Here is a 19,446-nt window from a genome sequence, read left to right on the forward strand (position 1 = left end):
TCAGGACTGTCATGCAAGGCTATCACACAGAGCCCTCATCGGAAAGATGATTAAAGCAATCAAGTCTTATATCATCCAGTTTTCAAATACCCAGTGTTACATATTCACTTCTAGTATCCCCAGTGTTCCTCTGTCATAGGGGTTCACTTTCAATAGACTGACTAAATAGGAACATACCTGAACTGACCATGGGGGACAGCCCCATACTAGGAAATTGAAACACCAGAGAATTGAAAACACCAGGGACTGTGAATACCATTCGATTGCTTTAAGAAGGGGAGGGTCTTTTTCAGGATGCCTGGATTTTAAGGATAGACACATTTTTGCAGGATTTTCAGGATTCAGAAAAATTCCGAAGGGACAAACAACTGAGTCATTGGGATGTGTCGAAATTGCTCGTCAGGATACGTGATGGGGCATTTTTATAACGGGGCGTCGCAACACCACCTTTCCCCTTCATTTAAGATTCAGCCTTCACCAAATGTGACCGGTCACAGCAAAACCAGGCGCATGTCGCTCTGAGCTTGGCAGCTTGAGACGGACTGTTTGATCAATTCTCTATTGTCTGCCTTTTGTGAAATATGAGCACATCAATTTCTTCCATTATCTCCTGGTGTCACTTTGGCTCATCTTCTGTGCGACATGCGCCTGGTTTTGCTGTGACGGGTCACAAATAAAGAAAAATGCTTCATTTTACCTCAATTTCTTTTATTTTACTTTATTTACATGATATACAGTATGATACAACCTTGACCAAACCCAAACTGATTAATTGTTGCAACCAAAACAATATGAGCTGGTCCGGACAACCAGGGCTTAGAAGTTAAAGCAAGTCAAGTAAGGAATCGCCATGTGGGATTAAGTTTACAGTGCAATAGTTGACAGGCTCTAACACCCACTGGCTCCTCAGGACGATGCCTCAAAATCAGCAAACCAAGGCCACTAGATAGAGCTTCATGTCAAAAACTTTGCCAAGTTCAAACACTAACATGACTAACAGGCAATACAAAACAGTCACAGTCACAATCCATTACAATTTACTAATCCACTCTTTCAACTACAAACATATTGCAAGGAGACAAGCCATGAATACAATCATGCTCGTTGTAAAACTTCATCCTATCAGTCCCAATTTATGCCCACAACTGACTAATAATTTTGGCCACAGAACGTCAAATTCCTTCGAGTTTGACTAAATGCAAAAATGTTAAACTTTATCCTGTCAGTTATAACAAGTACAGATGCTTGGTTATAATCATTGGCTCACAACTTACATGTACTAATTTTGGCCGAATAGTGTAAAAGTACACTGCGTTCTAAATATCAGAACTCTTTAAAGAAATGCAGTGAAAATTGAAAGGTTGTGTCTCTCTTTTAATTGCACTTTTGAGGACCCGTTCAAAACATTTTCTAGTTTAAGCACCTTTTGTCTTTTCATAATTTAACAAACAGATTTTAATCCTACAAAACAAACAAACAACACACATCCAAATGTTTGGTACACTAAGCACAATAAATCAAATTTTTAAACAGAATAGATGTCCATTCTACACTTGCAAATACTTCATGTCCAAATGATAAATTTTGAGAGAAAGTTACAACTACACGCACTGCACGATGAAAGACCACAATACATATCCACAAATGTATCTAAAACAAATCGTTTCGCTACTACACTGTTACACTAACTAAAGACCATTCAAATGATAAAGAAAATTTCCATAAATAGCTTACAGGACAACTCACAAAGCCATCAAGTTTTGACTCAAAATGATAATGATGGTGTCATACTTAATAGTGTAGCAGACGACAGGCCTTGCTGCAAACCGATTGGGATTCACAGGACAGGTGTGTAAGCTAACAACATATAAATAAATTAAGTGAACCAAGTGCAGAAACATTGAAATTATAAATAAATATGCTCTCCTTGTTATTTTTTTACTTTTGTTTGAATCATGTGTACATGTAGTGTATTAGACATGCTGTATACAACATAACTCTATAGCCCTAGCCAGAACAGTTGCCAACTGAATATGTACATATTCAGGGCCTACACACAGCCCAAAAAGACTTCAAGCCAAGTCATCTGCAACATGTACACAGACAGACTTATTATGAGTAACAAGTTTTTAAGGGTCAAGTCGAGACAGTGTAGGTCAAGATGAGAATGTTCATTTCAATGCCCCTGTTTTTGGTGTTCATGAATTAGCTTACACACCTGTCCCATACCACATGAGACCTTATCGACTTACATTGACAAGAGACATAGTGAAATCATATCATCATTTTCAATGCACTCGGGTGAGATCAGTTAAATAAAACTTAAAACCACACGTAACATTGAACTCGCACGAAACATTGAACTCACACATCACTGTACATGCACCATTGACAATTCACTGGACAATACACTTGATACAAATGAATCGAAAAGCACTGGATATCAACAGTGCATGGGACCAATACATCACTAGTAACCGTGAATCTGAAGGAAACCTCTATCACAAGAGTGTAACTGAAAATGGAACCTGGGACCTCCGAGGTGACAGGCACTGATGTTTCAACTGCACAACTCAAACAGTCCAGTGTTAGAGGCTGTGCATTGACCAGATCTCGGTTAATAGATAACAGCACAAAACTCCACCATAAGACATTATATCCTACACTGAACAGCAAAACGTAAACAAAACATTAAGAAGCAGACAACCAATCAAATATCCTCTTGCAGCAATACAAATAAATACAAAGGAAGTTCAATGACATGGATTATCATGACTGTAACGACATATTTATAACACAAACTTTTAAAATCACATAGTCACAAATCATTGAGCTCACAACTGTATATCGGCATGTTACACCTTAGTTCTGTCAATTTGAACATGAGGAATGAACGTGATGAAATGCTCGTGTTACCGGTAATTGAAAACACAACATTTTGAGATCATTGCATTGCTGAAGGCAACAGAATTGCCTCTTGTGATTCATATATTACAAATACACGAATTGGCATTGATGGTGAAGGTGGGATGGGGTCCAAACGATATGCATGTACACTGTAAACACCAGTTTGATTCAGTCACAGAATGCTGCAGTAACACGACTGCAAAGGCATTGACAGCACCACACAATCATTTTACAGTCTCCTTCCTTTGAGCTAAAGATGGTTAAGACATTGACAGATGCCAAAGCCTTCTGTTCATATCACCAATGCACTTTTTTCACCTTTGAAATGGGTTTTTCTCTCTTTAACACACCGTATATATAAAGTCCTCCCTGAATACTGTCCTGTCCATTTCATATACATGTACATGTACACCAAGCTGTGCCTGAGAGGAGGTTCCTCAGTGACTAAGAGGTTACTTGCAGTGTAGTCAGATAAAGGCTACTGGAATGTTTCCGAGGCACTTGCCACTGATACAACCCCAAGGCAAGCATCATATTAGGCCTAAGTCAGACCTGTATCACATCTATTGAAAAGAATTGCAAAGACAAGATATAGGGGCTTCTTGCTTTCAATTATTGTTGGTGTAGCCAGACATGAAGATAGTAGGCCTTACCCTTCCTAGGTTCAGCTTGATGCAAAATGATGGACTTCATATCAAACAAGTGATATCAAGAATAAATAAAGGCTAGACTTGATCAATTCTTGGTTATGTCTATCTCATCTTGATACCAATTGGTTATGAAGAACTACTGCATTCCTACACAGTTCGTATCACACAGTTCTTGGATTACGGCAGGATGCAAAGATTATATTTTTAGTTATAGTGCAGTATAAAATGCTACTCCTAAGATCTATGACAACAGGAAGATGCAAGATGAATTGTAAAATGCTCCCGATATATGAAATATTTATTGCTTCCGTGTATAATTAAAGTACATTATGCTGAATTTAATAGAAATTAGAATCACTTAGTTTGACATCGCTGGGATCCTGTAATATCAAAGGGAAAAGTTTTGTTGAAATGTTTATATGAAGAAAAAAAACAAGTCTGAATTATGCCCAAAGTGGGCTTGAAAACAACAAATGCTCGGACGCGAAGTGAAAAAGTTTTCTATACAAGATGTTAAAGGTTAGAAGCATTCGACATCATGCTAGGACCCCATAAATGGGAAAACTGAGTGATCGTAACAGTATCCGATTCTTAAATTTTCTGTGAATTCAAATGACAGAAAGTATAGATACCAAGAATATGTTTGGTGAGCCAAGTCACACCCCGTGCATGCGAGTGCAAATATGCCACACAGACATGCATGTACCAGAGAAACTCTGGTACCTTGCATTGGAAACGTAACAAATAAATACTGAAAAATTCATTTCCATGCAAAAACACATGAGTTATGAATCATCAAGAATAAATACTACTGGTATAAGCCTCTAGTTACATAGGGGCAGATTTAAGCCTGTTGCTAAAGGAAATGAACTTCAAGACTTCACTGAAATGTGCCCACAAGGAACTGCTGTGTTATATCATTATACATTAACATTATGCTTTCATTCAATATAACTTTGACCTTTGTCAGAGGTAACCTTCAACTTCAAGGTTACTTACACTCAAGGTCATTATCAAAATCCAGCCAAGGGAGACTATCATTGAGCAAAATCTGAACTGTGTGGGAAATATTGGTAAATGCTTTACCAGTACACATTGGTTCTGAAAGCTGGGATTATTACAAAAATATTCTCATAATATAAGAACCATCACTCTACATCCAAGATTAGATGAAACAGATATTGCCAAATTTGAGATCTTGATTTCTGAATACCTGGCTATCTGAGTGGCCCTAATTGCCATGTTCTTTTCAGATAACTAGACATCGAAGTAGATGGATGCAACACACCAAGTCCAATCTCTATGTGCAAATGACAGCTGTTGAGCAATGAGTTCTTAACCTTTGATGTGAGTGGTGTTTCTCATGATTTAACTACCTGGACATTACAAGATTCAAGCCAGAGAAAGTGAATGATTACAGTTTGTATATTAGCCTGGTCCCAGCAGGCTCGTGAAGTAGAGAATCAGAAAATGTTATGAATATACATGAACACAAACAACAAATCAAAAATATATAAGGCGAGCTTATATATTTTTGGACAAATGCATAGTACACCATGGCCGGTGTCGGCCTGGTTTGGTTGGGGATCTCACAGATCAATACACCCCAGTGTGAAAGAGATCTCAAGCAAACATGAGGTAATAACTCTCTTTGACTGGTGGAAGGATTTAGCTACCTACATGTATTAAAAGCGAATCTTGGTTGCATCATTAGAAGCACTCAATCAAGTCGCCTTGTCCAGCATATTGAAGTGATCATCGATACGACCGACTTGTTGACAATTCAAGATGAGAGACACCAAACCAACCCAGGCAGAAACAGAATGGGTGACTTCAAAGCTCCTGTCTACACCTGTGTTTACACACTTTGAAGTCACCCAATGTACCTATAAATACATGAATGTAGATCATTATCATATGTAGACCCAGCTACAATAATATATAAGATAATAACAAAAACCTCACCACCCAAACTCCTTAAGGATCTCATTTTGATGAACGTTTGTTCCGGTAGCTTGTAGCAGATATTCCCCTGCCAACTTTTGGCAGTTTATTTTGAAGATGGTTTCTGAAGAAAATCTTTTCCCAAAAAACTTTTCTTCCAATTGTTTTTAACGGGTCAGGCTGACATAGGAAAGACATTGTATAACATTGCCTTTCGCACCCAGAAACTTTCTTGATTGGCATCGTGGATAAGACAATATAAATGCCAAAATATTTGTATGGCATTGAAACAGCTGACTTGATGTTTTAATAGGAGCACACCAACAATTCAAAATGACTAGAAACAATGATATTGCGAAAACAAACCAAAAGCACATTTTTCACCAGCTCCTGATAACTTTTTTAAACTTTTTTAGAGGAAAGAAAAACAAATTTGGCTTTTTATCTTTTATCATGATTTTTTTAGCTAATTTTCGTGCATTGCACCAGGGCAAAGGTTTTTATTTACTTGAGCTACAAGAAAAAGGTTGAACAATGTAGGCCTTTAAATTCAACTGACATAGCCTTGACTGAACAAAATAACACCTTGAATTGGTCCTTGATGAAAAGTTCATGATAACTTTGATGTCACACTGCAATAATGACATCCTGAATAGCTGCAACTGCTGCCAGAATCCGCATCACCTCATCTACATGGAGCTTGGGCTGGACTTTGATTGTCACCTTGATGGACATGAGCCTTGGGTGCCGCTCTGGCCCGTGTTGATACTCAGGGAGGAGAAGCTACTCTGGCAGGACTGCAGGCTTGACATTGATCCCCTGCAATCAGTTGAGATATGGTTTACAGGAGTTTGAGAAATACATGTAACTCATAGAGTACTCATATAAATTTGTGAAGAATCTTCGAAAATGACTATGAATTTCTGAATAAAGTATGCTGACCCCATTTCCCCCCCTTGCATTTTCATTTCCATTATTGAAGCAAGTGTAGGACTTACCTGAAGTCATGCGAGTTGATCAATTCTGTGTAGTACATGACTTTTGACTTGTGTCCGGTGAGTGAGAAGTCAAATGAGTGAGGGGCGCGACTCTTGGAAGATTCAAACGATTTCCACTGCAGGAGGTACGACCCTGGTTGACTAGCTACGTGTGAGCCCTGAAATCATGACGAAAATAATCATAATCGCTTCCGTGTACGACAAAAGGATCGCTTGCCTGGGATTATAATCACTTCTCTGCGTGACAAAAGGATCTCTCATCTGCGGATGTAACTGGTAATCGCTGGGTTTGATATTGACCTGAGATGACCATCGCAAACAAGCTAATATTGTTGCATGCAATTTAAATCGCTTGTTCGCAGGTAGCTTTAAAGAAAAGTGCACAATGTGCAATCACAGGAAAAGGAATCTGATAAAACAATGTCTAAAAACTGCCCAAATTTGCATTACTGGACTCACCTGCACACTGTCACCATCCCTACAGACAGATGGTGCTAAAACAATACTGATATCGACACCAACCACCCATCGCTTGTCTACATATTGCGTTGATCCAATACCCCCGACAGCTCCATGCACGTGGTGTTGGTGGGGTTCATCACAGATAGGCTTACGGCAGCGTAATAACGTGAAGACTACGTCCCCCTTCAGGATGTCGAAGTCCCACGTGATCACACAACCACGCTCCGGCACATGTATCAACAACTGAAGAGAGAGGATGGAGGATTATGGTCACGCACATTCAAATACGTGGATAGCAATGTAATCAGTGATCGTGCAATTTGTGTTCAGGGAGAAGAAAAGTGAAAATTTCGGTCACAGTAAACAGCCATCATGGCATGCATGAATCAGCATAGTAATGGGTTTTCTATCACATTATGTTCTTGTCACAGTATCAACAATACCCAAAGGAAAAAAGGTTTCAGAACATCAACAAATATTTTCTGCTGATTGAACTTGAAGTAAATGTTGCAAATTACTAAAGGAACGAAGAAAAGGAGAAACTCAAATGGAAATTAAATCAAAGATTCTTTTTAAATATGAATAATTTTTGAGAATCTTTAAGAGCAAGCAAAAAAGTTATATCAAATGAAGCGAAAACATAAAATTTAAATCAAAGACAAAAGGCCATAATAAGGGACCCACCTCTTCCCATAACTATTACTGGATGGCACACTCACTTTTCTCCTTTTCTTCCCCCTTTACAGTAAGCAATTTAAGAACTGGTAAAATGATCATCTGACAAGCGCTCTCAGTTTAGTTGTCAGAGTCAACACACTTTTTTTTTAAAGCAATGATGAAATTGACCTAACTGAGGCAAGCCAAAAGCCATAATGTGCATCAACTTTTTGAGAGGCCAGCTCTTTAATGTGTCAATGCTGGCCAGGGATTTTGCTGAGAGACAACACTCACCTCGTGTGGGTAATCCTTCACGATATACGCCGTGTGGTACAAGCTGTCAGCGAAGAGAGGCGGCTCGGGGGCGAGGTCCTCTTCATGCTCACGGCACTCGGCCTGGTAGAGAGACTTGGGCACAAGACCACCTTCCGGCACTCCACACTGCAAGGAAATATCAAGTTGTTTAGTGGAATTAATAAAGCTGGTTCAGCTAGTTCAACCAATCTTTATTTTCATTTATATCACTGGCATCTCACAGTCTCACGAATTGCAACTTGAACTTGATTTTTGAATATAAGCGTGTTTCCACCTCTGAAAGCCTCAAAGAAGCTAGCACTTCTAGGTCATATTAAGGCTAACAGTTTATTTGTACCCTCAAGGTTAGTTCACTCCTCTTCCAACCAGGTGGCAGTTAAATCTGCCTCTCCAGAGTTAGGTACATTGACACAAGCTACATCACAGGTGACTGAACCATTCACACAGGCAGATAATCAACATTGTAACATTATCACTATAGATAATCAACCATCAACTGATAAATAACTTACATAGCAATCACCACCTAGGAAATCGGGGATGAACTGTTGGTCGATATAATCAACAAGACCGCCAGGACCTTGGTAATCATTGCCACCATAAATCATGAATTTCTTGCGGGTGTTCTCGTCGATGAATGGATTAATCAGCGTCCATAACACTGGGAACACCCTGGGTGCACGCACAATCAACAGACGGCCCATTGTCTCCGGGTAATTAGCCTCGACTGTCTCGATGATGCGTAGCAGTGCTCTGATTCCGGGTCGCCATAGATGCCTCATGCTTAGACCCTCGAGATCAACAATACAGGTACATGCACTGGAAGAGAAACAAGACAATTGTATAAAATGAGGCCAACAGATTCATTTTGCTGAGTGGACCTTTGATTGAATACGTAGTAGCAGGAATTGCAACAAGCAGGCAATTCGAGTTTGCAGTGTCTATATAGAGGGCGATCCAAATCTACCTCCTCAAGAGAACACACACATTTGTTGCAAATTGTTTCAATTGAATCTCAAAATAACCAATTTGCATGTGAAATTGACTGTATGAACACTTGAGAGAGACTGAAAGTTCATTTTGACACAGCAGACACAATACGCCAATCAATAGCGAAATGGGAAACCGCTCCTCAACTGAACTCAATTAAGATGACGGTGCCATACTTTAAAGTTGACACTGAGAGAAAACCGATGTAATAAAACTTGAGTACTTGGTTCATGTATAAAAGGTCTTGAAAATGAACTTTTCACAGGAGAGGCAATTAACATTGACACAGAAAAAGTAGTCAATATGACATTATTATTTTCATAACTGATTATGAAGGCTGACTCTCCCTAAACAAACTGGGATTCTCAAATATTTTGTAAACACAAACCTTGGGAGCAAGGCACGCTAAACAGGTTTTATTTGGGATATCTTCAAACAAGGTTTTTAATTTTATATCTCATCAATTTGATTAATAGTGTACATGCTGGTATAAAACCATGCATTTTGGTGTATAACTGATCAACCGATCCAACTGGTTCTAATAATTTCAAAGATTCCTAACCTGACTGGGTGTCCTTTCAGTTTGGTGGCCTTCTCGGCCCGTTTGATGCCATCCTCATTCACAGAAAGTACGTGTTTGAGAATGCCCTCCTCGCCGACCGCCTTTATCAAACCTTTGACGTCCATGCCACCAAGGCGAAGAATGTACAATGGACGGTCATCTATAACAAACAAATAGGAAATTCCTTAAGAGGTGCAAGCAACTTGGGGCAATACTCCCAACTACATGGTAGATCTACTCAGTCATCTTCAAATCCAGCTTTGAGATGACATTCAAATTTTTGGGGTTTTGATTCGAGATCAGTATTATTATTTTTGAATTTGTGTACCAGTTTGATCATGTCGATATCAACAGAAATGAAATAAAAAACCCAGATTAACCTGACCATATAATTATCCAAAGGATGGGCTATTGCATACCGGTAGTGCTTTCATCTACTTGACATTAAGTCCCAACATCCTACACAGCCTCAAGGCCAAACATCACAATAGGATACACCCCGCAGCAGAAACATTTCACCCTCCCACCAATTCATCCCCATTCATTTTATCATCATGTATCATCATCGTAATAACGGATTCAAATATCAAACGACGTAGCTGTTAAAGTCCGTACAACTGCCCACACATTTCATTTCATTCAAATGTCATGACAGTGTTATATGCATTACAAGGCTGTTGTACAACCACCTATTATGTTGTAGACCTAAAGCATACATGCAGATTCAACGGACGTCCACCCAAATGGCATCAAAGTTGGGATTGGTACGCAACTAGCGGATTTACATACACCTGGTTTAAGCCCGACATTCGAGTGACACTCCACAACAAATCGATTGAGCAACATACAATATGATGGTACTTAAGGCATTATATTGAACTGAAAGTGGAACTTCCAAATGTTTTTTTCTGATAGTATTCCCACCTGATAACAGCCCGCTCCAATTTTTATCCAGTATGGGATTGAAATGTAGTGGTATGTTATTCGTACCTACATCATGTACGTGTTCATCAACAACAGCACGTACTCCTCAAACTCATCCTTTAACAGTGAAACCTTAAATAAGGGAAAAAAATAAACAACATCTTACCCCTGTCATAATAATGCCAGCCTCCAGGATAAAACTTCTCCATGACATGAGACATCTTATACGTTTCAAGCAGACGGTCGATGCGATGAAGCTTACGCCAGGCTAAGGAATGACATAGCATCTCTCGCGTCTTGTCCAGGTTGAAATCTCGTGCGATCAGAAACCGTAGAATGTGAGTGTCTTTGGGAACCTGCAAATGTAGAGAGAAATACCGTACAGAAATTATACATTTGAGAACTGCACCTGATGAGGCATAATGTTCTAAATGATGTCACTTTACTTGCAAGATATCACCATAAACTGACAAATTTTCATGGACTTTGCAAATAACGAAAGAACTAATTTGATTGGAAAAGCTGAAAGATATTTTGAAATCTGTCAAAATGAAAATCTTTATCTTCGTTTTGGACTGAATTTTAATGCAGCCACTTGGTTGGTGTAGTCTCATACGAATGTTTGTTGTACTATCATAAAACGTGCTGGCGCACACCACTGTTTTATTGGGCCATTCATTCTAATTGCTAGCGTTGCCATGTTAGGACACCTCTGTGGAAAGCCATTTCTATTGCAACTGACTTCATCGATCGATTCTGTTACAGAATCCATGTGATTCTACTAATGACCTTTCAATCCATAACATACTTCTTAGGCTACGGGAATGATTACCATGTCAAACAAGCCACGTTTTCATCACAAACTGATCGATCCAATCAGTCCAATTTATTAATCGATAATATTCCATTAGCCTACATTTACCAATCAACACAAATCATGAAAATGATTTCCCTTCAATCAGGTTATGGCATCTACACCAGTTGATAGTGAGGTCGAAAGTATGGCAGAAAGTCTTGCAAAAAGTCTTGATAGGGACACGATGCCATAATGATGACGGACGTGGATATCTTTCCTTACTTTCACACATTGCCTAATAGGGTCATCATCGCTGTTGGCAAAAAAAGATGCCAACATTGTCAATGATAAATGCGATGCCCACAGGCTACATCGCAGACATCGAAAGTCGATGAGAAAAAAATAACACCAATAAAACAGTGTGCTAAACTAATTCCCAGTTGGGTGTGGCAATAATGATCGTGTCGGCTGCTGAGCTGGAGGGAATCCATCAAGATAGGAAGACAATAATTAGAGGATCACGTTGACAATATTATGTGCTCTTGAGAAATTATAACACGCATGAACTGTGGTATGTGGTGTTCAGTAGCTGGTACATGTAATTAACCAGAAAATGTTGGTTCACAATACTTTGTAGTTTTTGCTATGATGAGATGCCACATGTTTAAAACCACAGGACGCCTAAGTACTGAAACGTTTATGTACGCCTGCAATATGTGTACTTGAACTGCAGAAGGTTGAATGAATTCAAATGTGTTACACGTCATATTTGTGACCATTCATGGAATAGAAGGCAGTCCCTTTTCAAGTTAACCAGCTGCGCACTTGATAATAACAACAAGCCTATCCCTTTAAATCAGAACCAATTACTGGAGATGGAGAATCAATAATGTATCAATGTTGTTACAAGCTGGAAACAATACTTCATTTGAAATTTGATTAAATGATTATGGGTGAAATAATTGAAACTTTCATTTCAGTCTGATCAATGATGGTCTGCATTTCACATTAACTTCATCCCACCTTTCCAATTCAACTTGCCTCGTTTACTGACTCAACTTTTTATCCTTTTTTTATACAGTGGAACCTCCCTTAGCGGACACTTCTCTATTAAGGACAACCTCTCTATTAAGGACACTAGTTTTGGTCCCAAATTCGTTGTTTCCATTCAATTTGACCTCTCTTATCAGGACACCTCTCTATTAAGGACAGCACTTGTCAGTCCCGAGGGTGTCCTTAATAGAGAGGTTCTACTGTACATCCATATGAATGGAATATGTAATGACACCCATACAAGAAGTACATGCAAAAGAGCTCTCTGTGTAAAATACATAAAAACCTCACACTTTCGGGGTAACCTATATGCAATCACTTGCAAAATGACCGAATTTATAAACAGTATCAAATTCTAAAACATCCCGGTTGAAATGTAGGACTGTTTGACCTGACTTTGGTGTCACAACCATGATAACCACTTTGGTTGGGAAGCAGTAAAAAGTCGGAGGTGTTCAGAAATTGGCAACGGTGGTCTCACCAATCATCACTAGGGCGGAGCTAAACAACGGTGAAACCTGAGGTGTCGAGCGAAAACTGAACTGAAAAGTCATTTTCTTCCACAAGGGCAAGGCAATTTCACCGAGGCACACTGCCAAGAAACCGCAGAGTAGATCCATCAGGGTCTCATATTTCATATCCACATCAATGATACCAACACCGTCTGTTAGATAGCAGTATTGGTTATTGCACGAGGACGCTGCGCTATCGTTAGCTTAACGCGGTATTCGCAACATGTTATCACATTGATTTTCTCGCGCTCGATCCAGCCATCTGTGAAGATTGCTTTCACCAACGGGACAAGGAGCAATCAAGTGAAAACAGACTGGATAGAGACCCACTCGATACAGGCAGTTTGGAATACGACACTTTCATACAATCAGAACTAACCCATTTGCTATCTAGTCTACTACCATAAAGCCTACAGTGTGGGTATTAGATAAAAAGAATGAATTACATGGTATAGTTACCAAATGATGTTATATTATAAGTTAGTCAAGTTATGAAATACACACCAGCTTAGTTTTGTTATACATCATCTACGGAAGAATCCATACCTGATATTTCGAAAAACGACTATCTGATTCTGAATCTGATGTGAAATGAATGAAATATTTTACAGGTACATTTTCCCATGGAGACAACTGAAGCTATATTTGCAGGGAGGAAGAAATATGCTCGCTGAAATAGACTTGATTTCCTTGGACGGCTGATTCGTCGGTCCACATTATCCCACACCTGAGGCTGTTTCATACATATTTCCTGATCCTAGTGTCAAGTACGCCCCAGGGGTATTGATTTTTTCATGTCAATCTGGCCGTACTGACTATTGCAAATCCATTACCATTGAATATCATCCAAATCGGAAAAAATCAATCAATTTCCAGCCCATGATGAGAGGATATGATAATGTATCTGTATAGAGCTACAAGATTACTGGTGTGCTTGCTGTCAATTCATATTGAACATTCTTGATACATTTCCCAATTAGATAAATGGGGTTCGTCGGGTCTGACGCGATCTCCTGATAAGGGCATTGGGGAACTAATGACCAGTAGGATACACGCAGTAGGTGACCTATTGAGTAGTGGCACTAGTTCTCACAGCTAGGCATTGGGACTGTGAAAGGACAAGGCAGAATAACATCAGAAACAATTTCAGTACTAAATGTGTCAAATCAAGGCCAATCGAGTAAACCTCAATTACGTCCCTTTAGACAACCAAGGACCACCAGCCTCGTATCAATTCCCTAATACCTATAAAACAATTCTACCTATTTCACAACACAAGAAATGACAACACTCCGTCAACTCCCCTGGTACCCAATTAGAGAAAAGCAGATCCCGGTAGGAAGTAAACGTCTGCTTACCTTTTCTTTATGAGTTTCTTGTAACCATTTGCGTAACTGAATCAGCCGACTCTCCTGCACTGGCGTCAGCTTGCCAAGGAATCGTTCGATGTATTCGGTGTCAATTTTAGTTTTTGCTATAGCATCTGAAAAAGAAGAAATTAGTGTCACCGTTTTACTTAAATATGACCCCTCCACCGCCTCTTTGATTGGATATGTTGCGTTTTATACAGTGAAGCCACTGTGGTTTCACCAGCCAGTGTGTATCAAATGGGTACCCGCCAGAAACGGTCAGGTTGTAGCACTGATCAGGCAGCTCACCTTAGGTGTCTTTAAGGATTCCAGGATAGACCAGAGTTTGTAAAGTTAGATAACCTCTACTTTTGCTCATATCATTATCAGACTTTTCAACATTTCAGTCTTCAGTGACGCTGAGCAAATGGATACGTACCTTCTTTCAGATCTGAGGTAGTAACGGCAGCAGTCGCCCCAAAGTTTGCCGCAGTGGCGCCGAGTTCGAGATCACTTTGGCTCCCAGCGTCCTCTTCTGGGTGAGTACTCGGCCGCCGAAGCGTTGCCATAACTTTTGATTCGTTCTCATCTGGTACGACAGGAGGTAGGGCTTTTGGTTCTGACATTCTTCTCTCTTTCTCAGTCTCTGACATGTCTGGGGGGAACCAACGAGGTGGCATCGGACCCTCTTCACTTAGAATTTCATTTATATAGTATTCAATAATTTCTTTACCCTAAAGGATAAGGAAAAAAGAAATTTTGAAACCTGTGTTGAGACCCTTAAAGCCTGCAATATGAATGAATTAAGGAACACTTTGATGTCTGCCAAACCTGAGTGGTCACCAGGCCAACCACAATGGTTCGTTTCCAGACCCTAGCTGGTTGGTACTGGCATCTCTGGCAAGGGGTCTGAGTTTCTCCTATCCTTCTTTGACACATGCCAGATTTCTTCCAATACAGTGTGTTTTAAAAGGGGTAAGGCAGACAAGTGATGTCACTCACAGTGAAATAAGTTCAGAAATGTCAAAGAATCAAAGGTTGGTCGTACATATGTGTGTCGTATGTATATTAATCTGACTGTGAGCGCCACTCCATGTCAGACACACACAGTCATCGACACTCCTCATTCACCCTTCAATAGGATCAAAGCCTACCTTTTTTATATTGGATGAATACTGTTTCATGGCAATCTTCTCAACGGTGCTCTCAAATCCAAAGAATGACTTGATATCAAGACTAGCTTGCTGTTCAAAGCATGTCCAGTCTGGGTTGTCTGGATGTACCTATACAAAAGAACACACAATGGGTGATATGAATAAACACTAGTAAATGCTTTTACTTCTATGTTGTACAGAAATGCCTAGTGTAAATGTACGTGAAGTTTTAAGTAAAAGCATTTCCTAGTCTTTATTCATATCACCCATTGTACTTTAGTATTTCAAATGTACTATCAAAATAAATGACCACAGCCATGACAGCAGTATATTTGCCGAACATGCAAGCCATCAGATAATCTGTATGACACTTTCTTCAACAACACAAGCATCAATGCTTTCTCTGGGGCTGATATTTTTCTAAACTATTTCATAATCTTGTCAGAGCCCTAGGAGTAGATCCTCTTAGCCTTATTATAATCTGCCTGTTAAATTCTGCGTGTGAGAATGAAAGTTTTCTTTGACTGATCTGAACAAGCTGAAAGGGTGAAATACTATTCTGTTTACAAGTATGAATCCCTTTCATTTCAGAATGCAGCTCTGTTTTGTACGTGGATGTTCATTTTTTAGAAACATCTATTAAATTTTTATTATATATTTCACATTTACCATTATACCAATCAATGTAAAAAAATATTGGCAAACCAGTTCAATATCAACAAGACAGATGCACTGTAAGCTCTAATGTACTTTACATTGCATTGTAGTAGATGAGGCCAATATTTTCCAAACACATGGATACTGTTAACTACTACTAGCCATGCCTTTAGCGAAGTACTCTCTATAAGAAATCAATAGAGGAGTGAGGCATGTATTCTCATTTTCAGGCTCTCAAGTCTGAAGACTTGGGATGAGTTGATATCCACAGACAAATTTCCCCAGCAGAAATGAAATTGATCTTGTTCATCAAGCATGCCTGACGACAAATGTGAAATGTACGCTGGCCCTCGGATACATGTATGTAGACTTTTTCAATCTTGCTTGACTCTGTTGGTTTCATTGCAGAACAATGGACCTGACCTGATTATATGTGATTGCGAAGATCACTGATATTCTATCTAATTTCTAACTCTGTCATCAGGTATGCCCATTCAGACCGGATTTCAATTTGCCCACTGGATCAAATCAAACGAATAAAGCAGCTGTCATTTTTAAAGCAAAAGCCATTAGATTTAGACATGTTAGTCACACAACACAGCAGAGAAGTTTTTTTTATCAATTCAATATGAATTGTTTCTTTTCTACTTAACTGCTCAACAAGCACATACATGTATCCAATATTTGTATGATGTTGTACGTGTATGATGTAAGGTTTAATAATCTGACTTTCATACACGTAAATGGGGGCAGCATTATCTAATAATACTGTGATGACCATCTGGCATCATCTGGTCACACTTTCCGAACAAACTGGCAGATCCCATACATTCCATCACAAACTTATTATCATTACTTCAAAAATACTTTGAAGAGTGTCCTTATGGAGAGGTATTACTGAAGTTCTGACCACATGTACATCCAACCAGTATTCAAATAAGCACCACAATGAGTACAATGTGCGTATAAGTGTAGCAAAAACCACATGAATTGATAAAAATCTGCCACTGGTAGTGGTAGAAGTTCGTATAAAGAGGGATGACTGTCATTACATAGAGAATATAAAATGGGCAGAATATGAGGATACACTTACCGTATATTGGCAGTTTTCTTTGACAATAATCCTCGAAGAAAAACTTTCATTATTTGCATCGATTTTGAGTGTCCTCTCTCTTCTGTCAAGAGAATTTTTCTGGCGGAAATGGACGTAATCCACACCAACAATCTGAAAGAGAGAGATATTGGTTACACAGGTTACACTTACAGAAATAAACTTTTGTTCTTGAAAGACTGGACAGCACTTTTGACATCTAAAATATTTGGCTGTCCTTGGGAAATTTTAAGTCAAGGTTCCAGCTGACATTGTGTCACGTACTTGATCGTATATTCGCCAACACCAAGAACTTACAATTGTAGCTCAATCTGTGTCCCTGGCAGCCACGAATACCTTACCTTCTTCAACAAGTATGGCGCATCAACATTCAGGCGACATCTTCTTTCAACTATGTAAACTGCACCGTCATCACTTTTGTATTCAGAAAGGATGTCACTTCCAAGAAAAACCGGGATCATGTGACAAGTGGGGAAACGTTTTTCATATGCCTGCAGTATAAGAAGAGATGCTTCCAGATTTTATACTAGTGTTAAAGTAAGCTTGATTTATCAGTTGAACACCAGTTGTTTACCGTTGATAGTTAATTTTGGAACCTCACAATAGAACCTCTAAAAGTAAAAGGACACCCTCGGGACTGACAAGTGCTGCCTTAGTCTTAGAAAGGTATCCTGTCAGTAGGTCAAATTGAATGGAAACCAATAGCAGATTCGAAGAAGACGAATCAGTGCCAGAACAAATCAAATGTGCACACTCAGAACACCTCAATAGGCCTAAGCCGACTTCGGACAATGCCTAGAGACACGGCGATCCTTTGTTCAAGGTGAAATGCATGAAACAAACTTCTTCGAATTCGTCTATATTTGGGACCAAAACTCAAGTCCTAAATAGAGTAGAGAGGTTGTCCTTTATAATTACACCCTACTTGACATGCTTGAGGGAGAGTCTTTATTACCGCCGTCAGTGTCAAACACATGACGGATGACAGATCATGTCATTCGGATGACACGTCGGATGACAGATATGTCAATATAGGTTGAAATGTCAAAAATGACACCAGAAAAGGAGACTTTTACATTTGGAATGTAAGAACAACTGAAACTTACGGCCATTACAAGCTCAAACGGAAACTTATACACCCTCACGGGCGACTGATACTTTTGAACCATTGTACGGTATCCTGAAAACCAAAATTGTGGCACTAAATTGCCAAAAATCGAGTTTATCTCCGACAGAAAGAGCAGTTTCTCATTTTCCTGAAAATCGGGACCGAACAACAGCTGGCTGTATCACACCGGTCTAATAAAATAGTTCAAAGTAAATTGATAATATGACAAGTTTATGACAAGTCAAAGTGGAGTTTTTGGATACATACAATATGATAAATAGTAAATAAAGGTAAAAGATAATGAAACGACTTTAGGTTTGAGATTAATAGAAACACTTTTGAAATGTATTCATACGCAGTCACTAGACTGGTTCCAAACTTTCTCACTAGGGTGCAAGGCGATCGATACGGTAATTTATCGCCGTCTTTGGACCAAAAGTAGAACTAAACGAAATTGATGGACAATAATGTCCAATATGTTACAATTTGCCTGGCTAAACTCTTAATCATGTCATGTGAAAGCATATTGTCTTAGAAACTTTCACTTTCATGTAAAACACGTCCGTGGTCCCGAAACAATCAAAAAAATTCATGTGAAACATCCACTTTTGCCCGAGACGATGTTGTCTTCTCATTGAACATTCTCTTACAACTCCCTAATACCAGTGATGTCATACACCTCGGTCCCGTCTTCTGAGCATTTATGTCAAACACTTTAACCCCAAGACATTTTATCTTCTGAACATTAATGTGAACACATTTGCCCCAAGAGAGGTTGCCTCACTTCTGGACATTCTTGTACAACACCTTGGTCCCGAGAGAAGTCCACAAGTTGTCGTCCGACATCCACTGTCAAACTCCTTGGTGCCGTGTTGTCCATATGTTGTCTTCTGAACACGCATGTAAAAACACATTAATTGGCCAGTCCTAAGGCATGTTGAACTTTCTAGACATAATTCGTGGACCTAGGTCCAAAGGCATCTTGTCTTCTGACAAACATATTACATTCTTGTACATGTACAATACCTTGGTCTCAAGACATGCTGTCTTCTGAAAAATCGTGAACACGTAATTAGTTATGAGACTCACTTGCCTCCGCCGCTCACTGGTGAAAGATCTTAGTCCCTTCATGCACATGAAGCATCTTTGCCCAAGGATATGTTGTCTTCTAAACCCTTCATGTGAAGCACCATGCTCGGCTGTTACTGGTCAGATACTGGCCTCATTGTCCCGTGGCCTGGTTGTCTCATCCAGGAAACACCACAAAGACAAGAAGATTTTCCTGTCGCTATGGGGA

General features: G+C 39.3%; 1 protein-coding gene across 1 annotated transcript; it reads right to left on the reverse strand.

Moving 5' to 3' along the window:
* Nucleotides 1–702: 702 nt before the first annotated feature.
* LOC135485991 (SEC14-like protein 1) lies at nucleotides 703–18,302 on the reverse strand. The gene is made up of 13 exons (XM_064768433.1): nucleotides 18,148–18,302; nucleotides 17,383–17,532; nucleotides 17,024–17,155; nucleotides 15,274–15,402; nucleotides 14,559–14,853; nucleotides 14,129–14,253; nucleotides 10,576–10,765; nucleotides 9,486–9,645; nucleotides 8,446–8,752; nucleotides 7,913–8,059; nucleotides 6,959–7,204; nucleotides 6,500–6,657; nucleotides 703–6,320 (listed from the first exon to the last, which is right to left on the reverse strand). Exons 1-13 carry the CDS (start codon nucleotides 18,208–18,210, stop codon nucleotides 6,221–6,223), a joined length of 2,202 nt encoding a protein of 733 aa, XP_064624503.1. The 5' UTR covers nucleotides 18,211–18,302; the 3' UTR covers nucleotides 703–6,220.
* Between the last annotated feature and the right edge of the window lie 1,144 nt (nucleotides 18,303–19,446).

The sequence above is a fragment of the Lineus longissimus genome, chromosome 1 (assembly GCF_910592395.1).
Source record: "Lineus longissimus chromosome 1, tnLinLong1.2, whole genome shotgun sequence".
Taxonomy (NCBI): Eukaryota; Metazoa; Nemertea; class Pilidiophora; order Heteronemertea; family Lineidae; genus Lineus; species Lineus longissimus.

Coding starts and splice junctions, on each gene's coding strand:
- LOC135485991 (XM_064768433.1), bottom strand. CDS start 18,210: ATGGTTCAAAAGTATCAGTCGCCCGTGAGGGTGTATAAGTTTCCGTTT. Junction 17,533..18,147: donor CGTTTGAGCTTGTAATGGCC/GTAAGTTTCAGT, acceptor CTTATACTGCAG/GCATATGAAAAACGTTTCCC. Junction 10,766..14,128: donor AAGAAACTCATAAAGAAAAG/GTAAGCAGACGT, acceptor CTACATTTGCAG/GTTCCCAAAGACACTCACAT.